This window comes from Erithacus rubecula, assembly GCF_903797595.1.
Source record: "Erithacus rubecula genome assembly, chromosome: 11".
Classification (NCBI taxonomy): Eukaryota; Metazoa; Chordata; class Aves; order Passeriformes; family Muscicapidae; genus Erithacus; species Erithacus rubecula.
Genome location: NC_136663.1, coordinates 22640892 through 22659374, shown reverse-complemented (window position 1 = coordinate 22659374; position 18483 = coordinate 22640892). Strand labels below are relative to the sequence as shown.

General features: G+C 42.4%; 1 protein-coding gene across 2 annotated transcripts in view; it reads left to right on the top strand.

Annotated features, from left to right (window-relative positions):
- The window catches only part of LOC306806561 (glypican-5-like), a 314600-nt gene extending 296884 nt beyond the window's left edge, over positions 1-17716 (top strand). For both annotated transcript variants that reach the window (XM_079315414.1, XM_079315413.1), the window contains one exon: positions 16618-17716. In XM_079315414.1, coding sequence (XP_079171540.1) covers positions 16618-16820 — 203 coding nt within the window. In that variant the 3' untranslated portion in view covers positions 16821-17716. The remainder of the gene's footprint in view (positions 1-16617) is intronic.
- The last annotated feature ends 767 nt before the right edge of the window (positions 17717-18483 follow it).

The following is an 18483-nucleotide window of genomic DNA, read 5'->3' as shown; positions in this document are numbered from 1 at the left end:
AGGTTTTACATGGCAGCAGCCCATGAAGGTCCCTTTGTGCCAGGACAGTGTCCTCCAGCAGAGCTCCCTGCACAGACAGCCAGTCCCAGAAAATGCTGAGCTCTCTTTCTGCACAGTGTTATTGTTGACAGTGTCAGGCTGGACCCTCCCTGGCAGAGAGCTTGTGCTGTTCCCTTTAGCACACAGAACCCAAAAGTGTTTGGAGCAAACAGGACAAATAGTACTTGGACTGGGAGAAGCAATCAGGTTGTGCAGAAAGGCAGAAATGTCAGAGGAAAAGGCAAATTGCTTAGAGATACCTGAGGAAAGAATCCTCATTCCTTCCAGAAAGCTGGAGCCACTGTCTCAAACCAAGACACAAGTAAATAAGTGTTGGTCACTACAGGAGCAGGGACAAAGATGAAGACAGCAGTAAGATTAGACATGTACAAAGTGGCTTTAAAATCTTAATTGCCTTGTGTACTTGGTGAAGTATGAAGTTCTCTTTACACAATCATTCAGTGTATTTCAAGGATAACAATCTAACAGTGTAGCAGGTGGGATAAAAAGCAAACTCCTGCCTGTCTCAGCCTGTGCAAGCAAGGTTTGATGTGAGTGCTGCATGGTGATCTCCAGATGCTGAGGCATATGTTGTCACTGGATACCTTTATTTTTTAGAGGCAGGTTGGATGGCTTTGTAACTTCTCACAGGTGCTGAGAATGTCTGAATTAAATAGATGTTTGTAGTAAGTCTATCAAATAGTGCTTTAGGAACCTGGCACCTTTCATTTCCACTGTAGGAAGTATTTAAAAACCCCAAATCACACACCCACACACAGAAATCCTGAATTTACTGGACCTTCACTGTATCACATATGATAACCTGTATCACATCACATGTGAAACTTCTGGTAGACTGCATCATTTGGGGAAGGGTATTTCATCTTGCACTGCTTCATGTCTGTTTGCTGACAGCTTTCTCCATTGTAACTCTGCTTTGATACTTCCAGCTTGCACTTCACAAGAGCAGCAGCTCTTGTGTACTTCTGTCATCACATCTGATTATTACTGTTTATTTTTCATTCCACATTCTTTATTTTTTATGCCCATCCTGCTTTTAGCCAAGACAGGCATTCAGTTATGGTGCACCCTAGCTAATTACAATAAATGAATGATCCAAATACTCCTGGAGCCCTGGTGTTAGATCAGACTGTACAAACAGGACAAAGACAATCCAATCCTTCATCAGATATTGTGGGCTAAGAACCACGAGCTCCATGTGAGCTATAGGCTTGAAAGCCAATGTATCATCACCTATAGTTTGATTTTGATTTGGACATACAGTAAATTGCCTTTTAGGAAATGGGCACATTTGGAATGAAATGACATTTGGCTGCACCAAATGGACTGAAGGATGGAAATATAGTGCTGACTGGGAAGGCCATTGCAGGTTTCTGCTGTGACCACCACCTGGATCGTTTTAGCCACTTCATGTCTGTTACTTCATCTGAAAAATGGGAATGATACTTGCCAGGAGTGCTGCCATATTTGCTGTTTGTAATATCTGTTAAGACTCAAACTAAAGACTTTTTAGGAATGTAAAAAGTTACTTCTTCCATTGATTATTCTGAAATTACTGTCAAGACAGTCATGCTTTGATTTAAGAACTGCCAGGGTTTCTTGTTACCTGCTTTAGGGGGTCAGAACACTTGGCAGCTGCTGAAATGGTTTTCCATCTCTCCAGGTCTCTTTAACATATGTATTGTAGTGCTGAGTAACTCTATTCATTCCAGCTTATGTCATCTTGGATCTTTCTTCAGGCCAAACTGAAACACTCCTCCTCACAATGAGTAGTACCACACTCCATAAAAAGTCTCATTGATTTCAGAAGGGCTTTCACTGCTGTGTTGTACTATTCATTGTTAAGTAAGGGAATAAATATCTCAATCTGTCTCTGTAGAGTCAGAGCAACAGAAACTGCAGGATGAGGAGTGGGAATTACAGAGACAAGGAAACCTTTCATTTTAAAAAGATGCAAAGAAAACGTGATTCATCTGAAAGTCTTAACTCTAAAGAAAAGCTTGCACTGGCAAATGATAGAATATAGTATAGTGGCTGACATCTGTAGTAAAGCAGAATTTAGAAATCTCATAACGAACAGGAATATAAATTACTTGGCTGCTGCATCATAAATTTTACCTAAACAGTGCAAATTGAACTGAAGTATGACTTTAACCACTGAAGAATTCCAGGATGTAAAAGATATGGTGTTTCTGGGAGTGAGGCAGGGGTTTGTTTGGGTTTAGTTTAGTTGAGTTAATTCATTTTCTGTCATGTTTTCCAGGGAGTTCCTTCAGAAGTCACATAATACACTTGCAGCGCAGTTTCAGAGCTATTGAAATAAAAACAGGGGTTTAATTTAGTGGTTTTAAAGGCTGCATAAGGGCACAGTAACACTTGAGTCAAAAGTATTTTATACCTGTAAATGTTTTGACCTATGTTGCTCAGAGCCCTGCAAGAACAAACCCAACTCTCCTGGTACACACAGCACTGAGCAGTGCTTGGCAGGCTGGCAGATGTGACATAAGGAAGTGGAAAAGCCCCCCAGCTGCATGTGCAAGGGCAGTTTTTAAGAGAAAATCACAGCTGAGTGTGCCATGCTGGTTTAGACCACAACACAGGTCATACTGGAAGGTGCAGAAAACAGCCGCACCTTTCCCTCCCATCCTAATGCCATCCCCACACTCCCTTCCACAATCCCCTTCTTCCTCCAGTCCACACAGGAAGAGCAGAAATGTTGCCATACACATCTGTAAGGAGATTTTCCTGGAGATGCAATTCAAAGTGCTGATTTTAATGGCAGTTACAGATAACTCAGATTGTCTGAAAACAAGACAAATTGCTTAGACATGCCCTTGGAACAGCATTTGGCTGATGTTTGCAATTGCCTATTTCTGATTATTTTTGACTGGAGAGCAGTGCAGTAAGTTGATGGAAGTTCAACAATCATAATCTCATGCATGCTTTATTATTTCCATTGCTGCTGCACCCAGAATCCCCAATTAAAGCAGTTATGTTTGTAATATGGGGGGAGTCTTTCCTTTTCAAAAGGTAAGCAAAAAGACAGTAATGAATTTTTTACCAGGCTACCTCTGCCTACTCAGCTTTCATTTAAAGCAGACTGTCTCAGAAAAGGGGAGAAGTAAAGCACTGGTAATTTTCAAATGGACAGGTAAATCTGACTTTTAGTCATGTTGGTGATTTTGCTGTCTTTAAGTTGAAAGCTGATAAAGCAGAGAACAGTCTTTCAATACAAACCCTGAGCCTAATCAGTCCTTTTGACTCTAAGCCAAGTTCATCTTTCAGTTACATCAAATTCAGTCCAGTTAATTTTTCCTTGGCACAAGTCATTATTAACAGTACTCAAATAATTCATATTTTCATAAAATCATAGAATAACTTGGATTGGAAGGGACCTTTGTTAAAAGTCTTCTAGTCCAAGCTCCTGCCCCAGTTCTTAGGGACAGGATTTAGTGTTGGACTTGGCTGTGGTGAGTTACGGGTTGGACTTGATGATGTTAAAGGTCTTGTCCAGTCTAAACAGTTCTGTGGCTCTTGAAATGACAAGAAAATAATTTTTTTTTTAGTTAGCAGGTTAAAGAGTGAGGCTCTGTAGGATTTAATTATAAGGAAATAGGAATAAGGAATATCTTGAGAAAAGCCAAGAAGCGAAAAAATAAAAACAAATTGGGGTTAAAGAAGATGATCAGCTGTTGTGTCTGTGAGGTCATGCAGCCATCACAGCCCTGCCAGGCTGCAGTCCAGGGTGAGTGCTCAGCAGGCACAGCCCAGCTGGGAGCTGCCAGCGTGTCCTGAGGTGCCACTGACAGCGGCACATCCCGCCACGAGCCAGACACCCTGAGCTGTGCCCTGCAGCTCTGCCTCCTGGGCACCCAGCCACAGGGCTGAGGCTCTGAAAAGCAGGGCTGTTCTGAGAGGGGGTGGCAGTGAAAGCAGCCATGTGCCACGGCATGGCACATCCATCATCCCCCTGTAATCCGTGCTGCGTGCGCTCACATCACAGACAGTGCTCTTTTCACTGGCTGCAGCGCCTGCCAGCGAATTAGGGGAACTGGCCAGCCTTCAAGATTTCTTCACAAGGACTTCTTAATCAGCTCCCATGCCTCTGTATTCTCATGGCTGTGTGTCTGGTAATTTGCTGTACTTTATGTACACTCTGTTCGTCATACAGATTGGCTTTTTACTTTCTGCAGCAATTCCTCTCACTTTGCCAACACCTTGCCATTTGCAGCTTTAATGCCTATCGACAGCACTTCATCAGCAATAGCTGCCAGTGTGTATTCTTCTTACAAGATGTTCACCCGTGGTTTTTATAGATAGTTACAAATTTAGTCACAAACTGATTGAATACTTCATTTGCTTTTTACATGGAGTAGATTCATCAAAGTGAATGGATCATTGGAAGATTGAGAACAGTGATGGAGAGGCTTCTGTAGGATGGGTTAGTGTCCCAGGCCAGAGTCAGCTCTGACAAACCCTACCCTGTGTGCCTCATCTCGCTTTTAAAACCTTCACCAGGAGGGTTTTCACACATCCCATAGGCAGCTGCCTACAGAGCCCTAATGCTGGTCCTCATCCCACTGCCAGCACACAGTCCCTAATTTGATTTTCCTCCGCCCTGGGAATCCTCACTACCCAGACTGAGCCACAGGAACATGAGCAACCACCTTATTAGCGAAGCCAGGGCACAAAAGGCATTTAATACCTCAGTTTTTGTAGTGTCCTCTGTCACCCTGAAGCATTTATCATGTTTCTGCTGGTCTTCCTTTCACTGGTGATGGGCTTCCCTGTGGCCCCTCACATCCATGCCACTGTCAGTGCAGTTGGAGGTTCTGCTCTCCTGTTTGTCACCATGTGCCCATCCCACCATCTGCCTGTCCTCTTCCTGTCTGCCTGAACAGGGGGACACCTGAGTGTGCTCCACTTCTTCTCTGCCTGCCCATGCTCTGCCACACTAGTTGGAGACAGTCTGGTAAAATTATTTCTCTCTGTCAGATGTCAATTCTAAGCAAAACCTGTCACCAAAAAGCATCCCTGTGTAACTGGATAGTGAGAGCAAAGTCCAGACCAAACTTCAGGCATTTCTCCCAATCCAGTTTCAAACTCAAGTTGCTGTAATGATTGTAACTCTCAAGTCAAGCAGTCTGCTTCTAATTTTTTAATGGAAGCTGTTGGAAACGTGGCATGGGGAAGAGATTGTGCATCAGCCTGTGTACAAGGAATTTTTTCGCTTCTAGGGGAAGATACTACAGTAATCCTTGCACAAACAAGGCTGGTATTTTTCAAGGAAACTATGTTATTAGTTCTATTAAAGTTGCACAGAGTTGTGTGACCACTGTCACTCCACAGCAATTTTTTTCATTTACTCTCAGTGGCAGAACTAAACTGCCTTTTGATATTCAGTGAGGTGCAACAATTTGTTGCAGAGAAACAAATACAAGATTGTATCTTCTCCTGCCTTCTCCCACTCCCTGGCTAGAAATAAATGTATTACAAGGTCTCCTCTCACAGTATCTTCTGCATTTTGGAACAGCCACGGCAGAACTGAGGGGTTCTTATGGCTGGGTGATGCATCACAGGGATATTTCTGTTGCCTGTTACAAGAGCCTTGACTTGCTTTCAGCTCAGTTGGAGAAGGTTCCATGAAATGATCAGATCTATCTCTACTAATTATTTCAAATTGTTCCAATGTAAATTTGTAACTAGAGGGCTGTAAATCTGTGGTATTTTAGTGTAGGGTTTGATTACAGCCTTGTGGATGGCTGGTAACTTGGTAACTGTTCTGGGTAGCAGTAAATGCTGGGGTTTACTTGAATGTCAAAATGTCCACTGTTGGTTTTTGCTGCCCTTTAATTCCCATTGTTTGTATCCTCCCATTTTTGATTTGACAGTAGTGCATGAATGCTTCAGTCAAGATCACAACCTTGGCTACTGTAGGTGCACAGAAATTACTGTCCATGTCCTGAAGAGCCTATACAGGCCTCTAAAGAAAACTGAATGTTTGCAAATCGTTTTTGAGCTCCTTTGCTTTTCATAGTTCATGGCTCAGGGAGCACTACCCAGCAGCAATGGATAGATAGACTCTTCCATTCACCTTTCACTGCTTCTGCCTATCTGGGAAATTGTTGCCTCTGCTTTGTAACACACCAGTCTGTATGAACCTTTGTTTCAGATATCCAGTCTGCCTTTAAATTAGGTATTTTTCCTGGCTGCCTCAGTTTGCAGTGCTTTCTCCATCATCTGGCTCCAGTTATGTGATCCTCACATGCTATCTCTGAATAAAGGTTCTTTGAAGTTATGAAGTTGTAAATTCAAGGATCTCTTATAACCTGTGATGTAAATGATATGTGGCTTATTATGACACAGTCAAATTTGACTGCAAATTTCTTCTTAGCAAAATGGAATCTGTATCTTAACTCCTGAAATGAGGTTTGGTAGGCCTAGATATCCACAGGCTGGCCCAGCTTGCACAGCAATCCCAAGTACAGGTTCAAATCAGAGATCTTAATTATTGTCTCCAAACATCAGGCAAGTAATCTGCATTTTGAAGAGTTTCTACATGAATATTTACATAATTTATGTTGTACAAAGTCCACTGATGTGTATTTGCATAATAGAGCACAGCAGTGCCAACAGATCCATCCCAGCACACGGTGTCAGCTCTCGTGAGCTTCCAGTGGGTTTTTGCCTTTATTGGAGCTCCTGTGACAGAAGAAAGTGGCAGTAAAGAAAATATCTACAACTGATAGGTCTCAGAGCAGGCTGAGGGCCTGTCAAAGCTTCCTTGGCTGGCTGGAAACACTCAGAGGTCAAGCCTCCTGCTTAGTCTGAGTCACTCTGTGCATGTTCATGCCAGCTCTGTGCAGAGAAGCAGCAGGGATGATCCTTCATGTTCACCCAGGCCCACTGAATTCCCTCATCTGGGGTCCTCACTGCTCTCCCCATGCTTCCACCAACACCCTGACACTTGCATGCTCTGCAGCTTCCTCCTCCTTAAAACCAGCACTTCTTCTCACCACCATCCCCCTAAGCCCCTTGGCACGATCCACTGGATGCACACACAGGTACCTGCAGAAGGACCTTGGGCTTTGCCACTGCTGCCACCTGGGCAGTCAAGCACATCAGTGTAGAGGGAAGCAGACCTTTGGGTTGCAGTGCAGGGTTTATCACTCTCAGAATGGTGTTTTTAGCCTTCTCATGATGGAGGTAATGCCTCAGTGGGGTTTAGTTCTGTAATGCCATGACATAGTTCATTAGCCATGAGGGCTAATGGCAGTAGTGTTTTTCCTTTTGGCCAAGTGACAGAATCCTGGCCAAGGTAAAGTTGAGCAGTGTTGTTACCCAAAAAAGGGGATGATTTGTAGCCCTCAGTCTCTTATGTACCAATGTTGGCAGACTTGTTCCACTCAGTCTGGTGCTTTTGCTGTACGTGACTCCATGAAAATTGGAGGGAGCAGTTCACATCCTTACAAAAACAGAGCAGGGAAAGGGATCATTGCCAGCTCTAAACAAGAGTTTCCTTCCTTTAATTTGCCCCACAGCCTGAACACTGACAGAACATAGCCTTATGCATACCCTAATGGATGGGGCTTCGTTTTGTAAGACTTTCTATTAGAAAAGTTTGTTTTTTACCCTGGTTGTGTATCTCCTTCTCGTTTGTGTTGATTTGGGTGTTCATCATCCTGCTGACTGTGATAAGGGTTCATCAGTTTCACTGCGTGCTGCTAATAAGATAATGCTTTTAAGCTGTTTGGTATTTTCACATGAAACATGCTCTTGGTGCTGCAGCTCCCCAGCAGAGTGATGGCTTTAATCACCTCCCTGTCAGGAGCTGTCAGCTGGGATGGAGCTGGGGTTCTGGCTGGCTGGATAAACCAGCAGTGTGAAATAGAGGATGTGCAATGCTCAGGAGTTGCCAGACTGGAGAGGAGAAAAGACTAATTTAAACTTCCCATACCAGAGTTGAGGCAAGCCTAATGCCATGATGTTTTTCTCTACTACTCCTGATGTTCAGGCTAAAATTTTTAATCCAGGATAATATCTTCCCATAGTTTCTTTTGATTTCAGTTCTGAGTGAAATAAAATACTGGAAAGATTTAATTTAAAAAAATTTCCTACTGATTGATATAAAGACTAGAAGTATTGTTTGGCATTGCAACTAATCCTTTTTATCATCTAGATTAAAAGCAATCAGATGCTATGTAGATTGAGGTGATTTCAATGTTTGTTCTATAATTAAACATAAATTATTATATACTATTTGAACCTCTTTAAGAGATTTTTAGTATAAGGTTCTATGGCTGCTCAAGACATGACAGAAATACAGGAAGCATTTGAAACCCTCCCTGTTGCCATTGAGATCAGGTGACTTCAGAATCTTAAAGCAGGAATTGTATCTGCCCAAGTTTCAAAGGGAGCAATGGGAATAACAGGAGGAATTTGACTGGCTTTTAGAGAATGATGAGAGCAGCCTGCTTTCAGGGTGAAAAGCCCTTTTCAGATACCTTTTAGAGATGCTTGTGATTATTTTCCTGTGGCTGCCATGCTGGAAGTTGATGTGAGTTGTGGCCATTCACTGCGGGTTTGGCAAAGTTGCCTGCAGTGCCTGTGTTGAATTCTCCCTGCCTCTTCTTAAAGTCTTCTGAGCTAAAAGGGCTCTGCCCTTTGCTGGGAGGGGAGTTCTGCAGTGGCTGATTTTCTCTTGCTCTCTTTTTATGGATATTAGATCTGCCTATGCTAAGATGTGAGAGGATCAGAGAGCAGTTTCTATTATCACTTCTCTTATGGCTGACACTCTGTTAGTTAATTGATTAGTTATTTTGGGCCAATTTGCTTCCAGGGTAGAGCCAGCTAGTCCAAGCAGAGCATCCAGCTGGGATGCACAACTCCTCTGACTGGGCAGGGCACAAGAGACCTGGGTGCAAGCCCCCCTTGTAAGTCACTCACAGAAGGGTCTGAGCCCTGGTATCTTCAGTCACCTGCCCCAACTGGCAGGTTCCTCTCTGCTCTCTTGCCACTCAGTGTGATCCCACAGGCCTGGCAAGGTCTGGCTGAGGAGAGCAGACCTGCAGAGCATCCTGCATCTCCCAGGGCTCCCAGCTGCACCAACACAGACCATGGAGGACTGTTGAAGATGGGCAGGACCTAGAGAATCCTTCTGCCCCTAGACTGGACAAGAGCTGGCTGGGAGCATTGAGAATCTCACTGGTATGTGAGCACAGCTGGCACAAGGAATCTTGAACTTCCCTGGGCACTGTCCTTGCTGTACACAGGTTGTAGCCCACCCAAACCTGACCTTACTCTCCAGCCATGTTGTTGTCTTCTCATGTCATGAAGAAACTGGAAATGCTGCTTTGGTAGACCTGCTGCTTTGGTAGACCAGAACTACTTTTCAGTTCTAGAGCTGAGGGCTGAGTGACATTGGCCTAACTTAAGCAGGTGGGTAATAGTATTTATCTTGGTGCTCCAAGTTCTGTTTAAAGTTAAGGAAAGTTGAAGGGAACTTCGAATCCTGACTGTAAATTGAGCTTACACTGCTGAAGTATAAGATCATATCCAGGCCTTTTACAAAATGGAGCCCTCTGCATTTAGAGCAGCAGAGCTGAATTAAAATCCTCATTACAAATGTCAATTGCAAGTACAATTAGCAGGTTATGAAAAGGTTGGATATTTGTAACATGTAAATTTTGAAGCCAGAAAAGGTGCAGTTTCTCCTTAAGGGAAAGAGTGCCAATAGGACATGCTCCTTTTCTTCCTGAGAAATTAAGGAGTTTCTAGGGGGGAGGAGTTGGGATGGCTTTAAATATTTTTGCACTCCCTTCCAAAATAACTTTATAGTTTCCCCACATACAATTTAATTAAGCCTTCGATTTGACCTTTGTATTGAGCAATAAAAGTTAACTGGGAAAGATGTGGGTAGAAGGAGAGCACAAACAAAGCATGCCCCACGTCAGCCAGTGTGAGAACTATTTCTGTAACCAAAACTAATGAGATCATCAGGACAAAAGCAACAGCCAAAGCATTTTCAATTATTACTAATATTTTTCTTCCTCGAGCCAGTTTATATTTTTCTTAATTACAGCTTTGAGCTGTGGCATGATATTTAGCAGATGCCTTCAGCACTTGGCGTGCTGATCACTTGCTCACTCCAGACTGGCAGGGGCACCTAATCTTTGAAGTCTGGAGCCCACATTCATCTTTTACCATAAAGGTCAGCCCTGCATTCCTCTCATCCCCCCAAACTCCCATTAAGTTTAATAGGAGTTTGGAGCATGTGAGGCATGCATCAGGATCGCTCTCAGTCTTCCTGACACTGCCACTGAGGCATGCACACAATTTCCAAACTTAGCTAATTAATTGCACCATACAGCGAAGGCAGACGGCTGTCACAGGGCTTTTGAGTTGTTTTATTACAAGAAAGTTACAAGGAGTGTTGCACAGATTTACTGGGAACATCATGTTTTACAGATACTTCCATGCTGTGTTTCAGGATCTCATGTCAGCTGTGCTGCGCTGCCTACGAGGTATCTGGAAAACTAAACAAGCATAAACATGCAACCACAAACATGTGCCTAGGACTAGACTAAAAACAGATGTTTCCAGGAAATGTAAAAGATGTTTGGCATGTTTTAAGCTTATACTTTCAGATTGTCTGCATTTGAATAAGCCCCATATTAACAAATATAATAGTCCAATATAAACAAAATGACAAAACCTGTTCTTGCTAATGACTGATTGATTAATGGAAGCACTGCTGAATCACACGAGGTTTGTTAGGTTAGATTATTTCTTCCCAAGGTAAAGATGGATTGTTCCTGCTTGACATTTACCATGGTAGTTCTAAGTGCAGGTTTACTTTTAAACCTAGAACTAATACTAAAACTAGTTGTATTGTGGCTCCTGAAAATCCTGCAGGGTTTGCTATGGCCACTGTATATCAAAAGCCAAGCACATGCAGTGACAGGTTTCCTTAGAGCAGGACAGCTGAGGTGATGTCCTGTTCTCTCTATACACTCTCTATATATTGCACTCAGATGTGTATGGAATAAAAGATTGCTTGGGAAAAGGGGAAGGAGCTGCCTTTTTATGTAAGTGGGGTTTCTAGACACCTTACATCTCAAACGGTCTCATAGTTGTTCCTGACTTTTCTTTATTGCATTTGAATTAGTTCCTGAAAGTTCCAGCCAATGTCAGTTCTTTAGGAGAGTGGGTATGGCTCTCAGATGGAAGAATTTGTATCCAGAATGCACAAAATGTGCAGGAAATACAGTAGTTCTCTCACTGGCCCACAGGGAATGGCAATCTGCCAATGATCGCACACACATCACAGAGCTTAATATAGAATTAAAACCTGGACATGGATAACCCTGGTCCCAATTTATGATTATCCCCCCACTCATTCTTTTAAAAAAGAGAAACTTCTTAAAAAGAGAAATGGAAAGATCTCAGAATCTAACTGGGACACATCAGCTTACCATAATCTTGTCTCACAGATCTTCTGGAAAGGCTGATCTGAACCTAATGCCTCTTAGGAGTTCAGTGGGGAGAGTGGTCTATGCACTTGAAACTCCTGGAGTTCTTTCTTTTTCTGATTAAAGGGGTTTTTTTTTCCTCCTAACACCAGGTTTCCATAAAAAGGTGTGTGGGAGAAAGGCTTCTCTGGACACCACATTCTCAGCTGAAATAGAAGATGGTAGAACAGCACATACAGAGCTGTTCAGTGCTCCCTTCTTCTGGCTCCACAAAGCACACATTACACCCACCTTTTACTGACTGGTATTACACAGATGACAATAACAGACTCGAGAATTTGGAGAATGGCATCACGAGTTATCATACTTCAGGAGTTCTCACATTCCCATTTCCACAGCATTCCTGTTTTCATTTGTCTGCTGCAGCCATAACTGGAAATAATTAGTGCTAGTCTTAATGTCAAGATAATGGATTATTTGGAAATTGTTGGTATATTTTATGGTGACAGCATTGTTTTGCAATTTCAGAGCTTCCTCCTTTGAATATGTAAAAGTAATTTCAGCTTTTGCTACCCGGGGTGATAAAAAGCTAATAATAACACTGCAGCATCTACTGTAATTTAAGAGCCTGTTCCACCAAGTTGCACCTAGCTTTAATTTTCTTATGAAGCTGTCAGCCAAACCCAAGCCTGTGATAGAAGGGAAATTTATCAAGTAACAGCTCCAACGTGGAGAGGAAGTGCAGGTGCTGACCAGTTCACTTCAGACCTGCATTATGAGTGTCATTACACCCATGATGAGGCATTCAGGACCAAGGCATTAATTTGCTGTCGTAGATGCTGACAGCCTGTCTTTTCTAAGCACAGTGTTTGCATGGAAGTCTAGAAAGAAATGGACAGGCCTGACTTGATGTAATTAACGTGGGGAAAGCAGAAATAAACAATCTCTGCTTCTTTTGTCTCCCCAGATAGCTGGGTTGAAAGTTCTCTCTGGTTGTCTCTGATGGAAACGTGTCCAGAATCCCCACGTTGTGGATTGATGAGCATGGATTCTCTGCTGTCAGTGCCCTGCTCCATTAGAAACCAGGCTGCTGTAATTAGCATTTACAGGACTGGTCTGGCAAATCTCTCTGTTTTTATTCAGCCTCTGCTCACAGGAGCTGTACCCCTGGCTGGTGGATCTGCAGCCTGAGAGGCACGCAGGCTGTTGGCCAGTCACGGGTGCAGTGCTGAGGAGCAGAGCTCCAGTCATTTACCATCACAGAGAAAGGACTGAGCACAAATCAGATCAAGAGAAGGACAAGAATGGAAGGAGGCTTCTGTTAAATAGCTGAACTTGTTCATCAGTAGGAAACATGAAAGCAGATCCTGCTGATACCACTCGCTTGAGAGCAACAGCGTGCAAGTACACCAATAGTTACATCTTTGAGAATCCCTAGAAATAGCAAACTGCAAATCACCAGGCCTAGGAAGGGGGAACTGACATCTTGGGTGCCAATATGACTTGAACTTCTGTCTGATGACCTGGTAATAACTTTAAAAAAGTGTAATGGCATTGTTGTGCCATTCTGATTCAGGTGTGCTTTAACATGTGACTCACTGAATGCATTTGAAAGGCATAATCAGCCCTTGGTATAGGGGAGGTTTCCTGTCCCTAAATGAGGTGCCAGTGACAGTTCTGATCCTCCTGCCCTCCTAAGCTGCCTCTCTGAGGAGCAGTGTTGATCCCCAGAGGTATTTGTGAGTAGCTTGGTGTGGTCAGAGCAGCAATCTGCAGTTCCATCTCGGCGTGAAGATAATCCTGAGCACTCTGAACAGTGAGGTCAAGTCATTTCCATTCCATGTTTTGTTTGTGCTGTCAAGATGTGGGTTTAGCAGCAGTTACCACAGATGAGAGTTCAGCTAAGGAAGTGAACTCAATCCCCTGGACTCAGTGAGCTGTAATCTCGGGGCCAGGAGGACTCAGAGCCATCCTCAGTGACCCCACAGCCCCTGTCCTCGGCAGCAGTCCCAAAAGGCTGCTCAGAGAGGCTGCTTGGGCAGCCAGCTGCCTTCACTAAGCACCCTTTTTGGCAGCATTTGAATATCTCCCTGAGAGCCTGGATGAGGGAACAGCACAGTGCTGCTGCAGGGGCTGTATCACTACCATGGTGCAGTGGTAAATAAACTGCACAGAACAATATTCATAGGCCAGTGTCCATCCCATGGTCAGGCTGAGGTGAGATGAAGCCTGCAGGGAGTTTAACCACTCCATCTCTGGAAAGGAGAGAGGGATGATGGTGGAAGGAAGTTTCTAGCATGGAGAAAGCTTCCAATGGGCAGCCATAAAACCTTTAAAACCCAGAGGTAAATAGGAGAACAAACCAAAGCTGTGGGCTTTGGTGGGTTGGTTTCATGAAGTCATGCTCCAGGGGCTGGATTCATGGCTGCTGAACATCTGGGGGTTGCTGTGTTGAGACTGAAGTTTCATTTCTGTGCTAGTCTTCACACTAACACTTTTTTTTTCTTTCCTAGCATGATCAGTACTTTTTTGCCTTTTGAATGTCAGTAGTAGACTGAACATAGTCATCTCTGACTCAGAGAAAAAGATATAAGAGGAAAAACTCATTTAACTCAGAGTGTCTCAGCCAAAATCGTGGAATGAGTAAGCAACAGGAACTCTGAAGAAACTGGAATAAAACAGGATATCTTTATACTGCTGAAATTTGTGCCTTAAAAATCAAATAAAGGATTGGAAAAGATTTGGAGCTGAATTGAAAGTTAAGCTATTTTTATTTATTTTTAAGAAAGGAGAAAACACAGCATTTTTAATAAAATGCCAATTTTTGCACAATTAGATCTCAAATTAGAATTGACCATCAGAATAGCATCAGAAAATTCTCTGCTGTGAAGACAGAGAGAGAATTCAGAATGGAGTCCTTCCCCTGGAAAGGATAAAGGCAGAATTCTCTAATGTATTATTTAATGCTTGTTATGTAGTGCATTAAGCAGTCACTGAGAGGAAAGCTTTTAAAAACCAACAGTCTCTCTGATAGCATTAAATCTTACCCTAGATTTTTGTTAAAGTCAATAGTAAGAAAATAAACGAATTAATACATTTCAGTCTGCCCGATTTATAGACGCCAATCAAGTTACAATGCTGGACATGGCCAGCTGAAAGAGGGGAATAGATTTACCTGAGTGAGCTCTTAATTTAATCAGCTGGCCCCAGAGAGCTGAAGTCAGCAGGCTGGGATAAGAGGCAGCAGAGAAATAGTGCCTTTACTGCAGCTGCAAGGGAGAGTGACAGTGATGGAAAGGACTGGAGGCAGTGTCAGAACACATGTATTTCCATGATTTATTCTTAATTTACTTTAATGACAGTCTGAAGGTTGTCCATTTTTCTTCAAATGTCCTCAGCATACTGATATTTTCTAAAATGCTTTTCCTCCCCCTCCTTTGTGTGAGCTCCAACTGGAATCACAGCAGAGCTCTGCCTGCACTTTGCCATAAGGAATTTTGAGCACAATGTCAGAATACCCTTTTCCCAAAGTATGCCTTGCCAGCTGCTGTCCCTTCACTGCCATCCCTCTTGAGTCAGGTGTAGGAATCACACATTCCTCTGGGATTGATGTTGATATTATGGTAAAATGGAGGAATTCATTGCATTTCTTTTACAGTTTATTCTGGCAAAAGAATAATATGTGCTTTCCCAATACAATAGCTCATTTTTAGTATCAAGTGAATTTATTGATGGTTGTTCAGAACTACTGACATGCAGACAATGATCTCAGATTGCATTTACATTTCTGGAATACTTTTCCATCTTTCCAGTTTCTGCCAGGAACTTGCTTCTGTGATTCAGAGTTTTCATTTTAAGATTGGACTGCTGTTTCATCTGCATTACAAATCCATGCCTTTTGCTTTCTTATGTATGTGCACTGCATTCATTAGTAACACAAATCCTTTAAACTTAGACCTAAACATTTATTGTTAATTATAAATTCTTCCAGGTAGGCATTTGTTCTTTCCCAGCACTCAGGTATGCTTTCACATATTGACTATAAAATCATCATCCTTTCAGCAGCTGAAATAGTCTTTGTGTTTGTTTGTTTGTTTGTTTTCTCCATATTGCCAGTGAGAGGGTTTAAGGGCAATATGGTCTCAGTAATATTTGCAAATAGCTTGGAAATGTCTTCATAACCAAAGATTTATTATTTTCTCCCTTTATAAAAAATCCATGTTTTTATAATAAAAGGCTACTCCTATTTTCTTCTGAATCCAATTATTTATATAAAAATATATGGAATTGCCTCAAAATGCATCTGGAGGGAGAAACCTTCCAGTGGTTAAAGGAGCCTTACAAAAAGGGAGGAGAGTGACCCTTTACACAGGCAGTGAAAAGGACAAGAGGTAGTGATTTTAAATGAAAATAGGAGAGATTTAGCTTAGATACTAGGAAGGAGTTCTGTACTCAGAGGGTGCTGAGGCCCTGGCACAGGGTGCCCAGAGCAGCTGTGGATGCTCCAGCCCTGGCAGTGTCCAAGGCCAGGTTGGATGGGGCTGGAGCAGCCTGGGACAGTGCAAGGTGTCCCTGCCCATGGCAGGGGGTGGAATGAGATGATCTTCAAGGCCCTTCCAACCCAAACCATTCTGGGATTCTGTTAAGTCAATGTCCAGTGTCCTGCAGCAGCCCAGCAGCCTGGAGGGTGTTCCACTGTGATGTGTTACAAAGCCAGCCCTAACACCATGTTTTAAAGCAGGAGCTGGTTCCTAGCCCAGGTGAAGCTGAAGGTGCTTTCTGTGAGAGATCAGGTTCTGAGCCCAGCCAGTACAATGCAGAATACCTGCTATTCTGCTTAGGATGTGTCTGAGTAGCCAAGGAGAGCCAGGCAGGCAGAGAAGACTCACTGAGCAGAACAGTGAGTGCTGAGGACAGAGCAGCCATGCTGAGCCCAACTAAAACATGAGGGCAAGTGCCCCATCAGTCTCCATCCATGTTTCAGTTATTCAGAATGGTGTACAACATCTTCCAGCAATATTTAAATACGTGTGAGCACTGTTTAAAAGATGTGTGATTAATCTCATGTTTACTTTCATGTTTTCAGATATACTCAAGGACAAGAAAACCCATCCAGAAAACAGAAATGAACCAAAACCAACCCTGAAAAAGATTGACACCACAACCACCACAAGCACTGTCAAGTCATCCTCCAAGCACAGTGTGACTGGAAATGGGAGCAGCCCAGCCCTGAGTCCCTCCCTAGCTGTTGTGGCAGCACTGGTGGCTCTGTGGCACTGTCCCCTGTAGCTGCATTGCCCTGCAGATGCTGTGCTAGTGCTCCTGTTCACTGTCATTGACACCTGCAGCCTTACCCGACTGGAAACACATGGAAATGGCTCTCTAGTTGATGTGATTTGTTAGGATGAGCAAGAAGTGAAATGCTGGAGTTGGCAGATAGCAAGTGTCCTCACTTCCACTGTCTGCAGATAGCCTTTGGCAAACCCAAGGTACAGCAAGGATGGTCACAAGGGTCTGACTAGCTTAAGCTATGGGGTAGAAATAACTGAAGACACAGAAATTGTTTATGTGTGTGTTACTGTTTCTATCAGTTTTGTTTGCTAGAATCTGACAGGCTGTTGTTTATTTGTTTAGTTTTTCTGGTAAGTAACATGAATTCAAATTCAATGCAATCCATATTTTGGTTTTTTTTTTAGTGAACAGCTAACAAGCTGTGCTACAGTTCACAGAACATAGAATGTTATGGGGTTGGGATACACCTTAAAGATAATTGAGTCCCAATCCCCTGCCATGGGCAGGGACACCTCCCACCAGCCCAGGCACCAGGCTGCTCCCCTGTATGGTGAAGTGCTCTCTACCACCCTGATAAAACTCCTGAGTGGTCAAGAAGATCAAAGATCTTTTCACTCTTATTGTTTAGATTGTAGGAAGCAACATAAAAACATATGGTGTGTCTAATATATCGGTCTAGTTGCCTTAACTGTGGAAAAAAATAAAACCACTTTGTTTACTGAGGGACATAGATAGTGAGTTTCCCTGCCCCACAAAATGTCATTACCAGATGCTTTAGCATATGCTTAAGGCTTATTGGATGAATGTCCAGCAAAGGGAAACATAAATAAACATAGTAATAATGTTTTATCCACTTGAATACAGCTCTGTACAGTAAAAGAAAAAAAAGATAATTCAGTTCAAACTTACTTTACATATGAGATGTTACATAGAAACCAACTTAAGTTTTCCACAAAGGTCCCAGAGATATAAATTATTGGGAACTTCATTAGACACTAACTAGATTTTGTGTATTATGGATCTCTGAAATCAACTGTTTCATAAACTGTGTATTATTTAATTACATTTAATGTTTAAAATTTTGTATCACGTTAGGTGTAAATGTAAAACATCCTGAAACTAGAACATTCTCTGTTATGCTTCATCTTGATTGCTATCCTAGAAAATGTCAAATGTGCATTATATTTCAAGGCTATTTTTTTTAATTCAATGATACATTGATGCATTTTAACTTTTTTGGATGAAAAAGTACTATAATAACTTCTAATGGGTTAAAAGTTAATGTGTGTTTTCCAACAACTGTTTACAGTGCCATTGAATATATGTATACAAACACAACTGTATGAATACAGTGATTAATATGATAAATATATGAAACATTAGAATTGTTATATTTACTACATTTCACAATTATTACAACAGTTTAATGGCCAATTTCATGTTGTAGACTATTCTTATGTACAGTTTTGTAAGATTTAATGTAAAACCCTTGCCTTTGGTTTTTTGTAAAACATCTCTTTGATACTTGGCATTACCCAGTCACTGAGATTACTCAGAAGAGCCCTGGATCTCACTAACCAGCTTCAGGCATTTTATTGGCAGCTTTGATTCTAGAAGCCTGACTGATGGAAGGTGCCATGGGCCAGGGTTACTGCTGGGT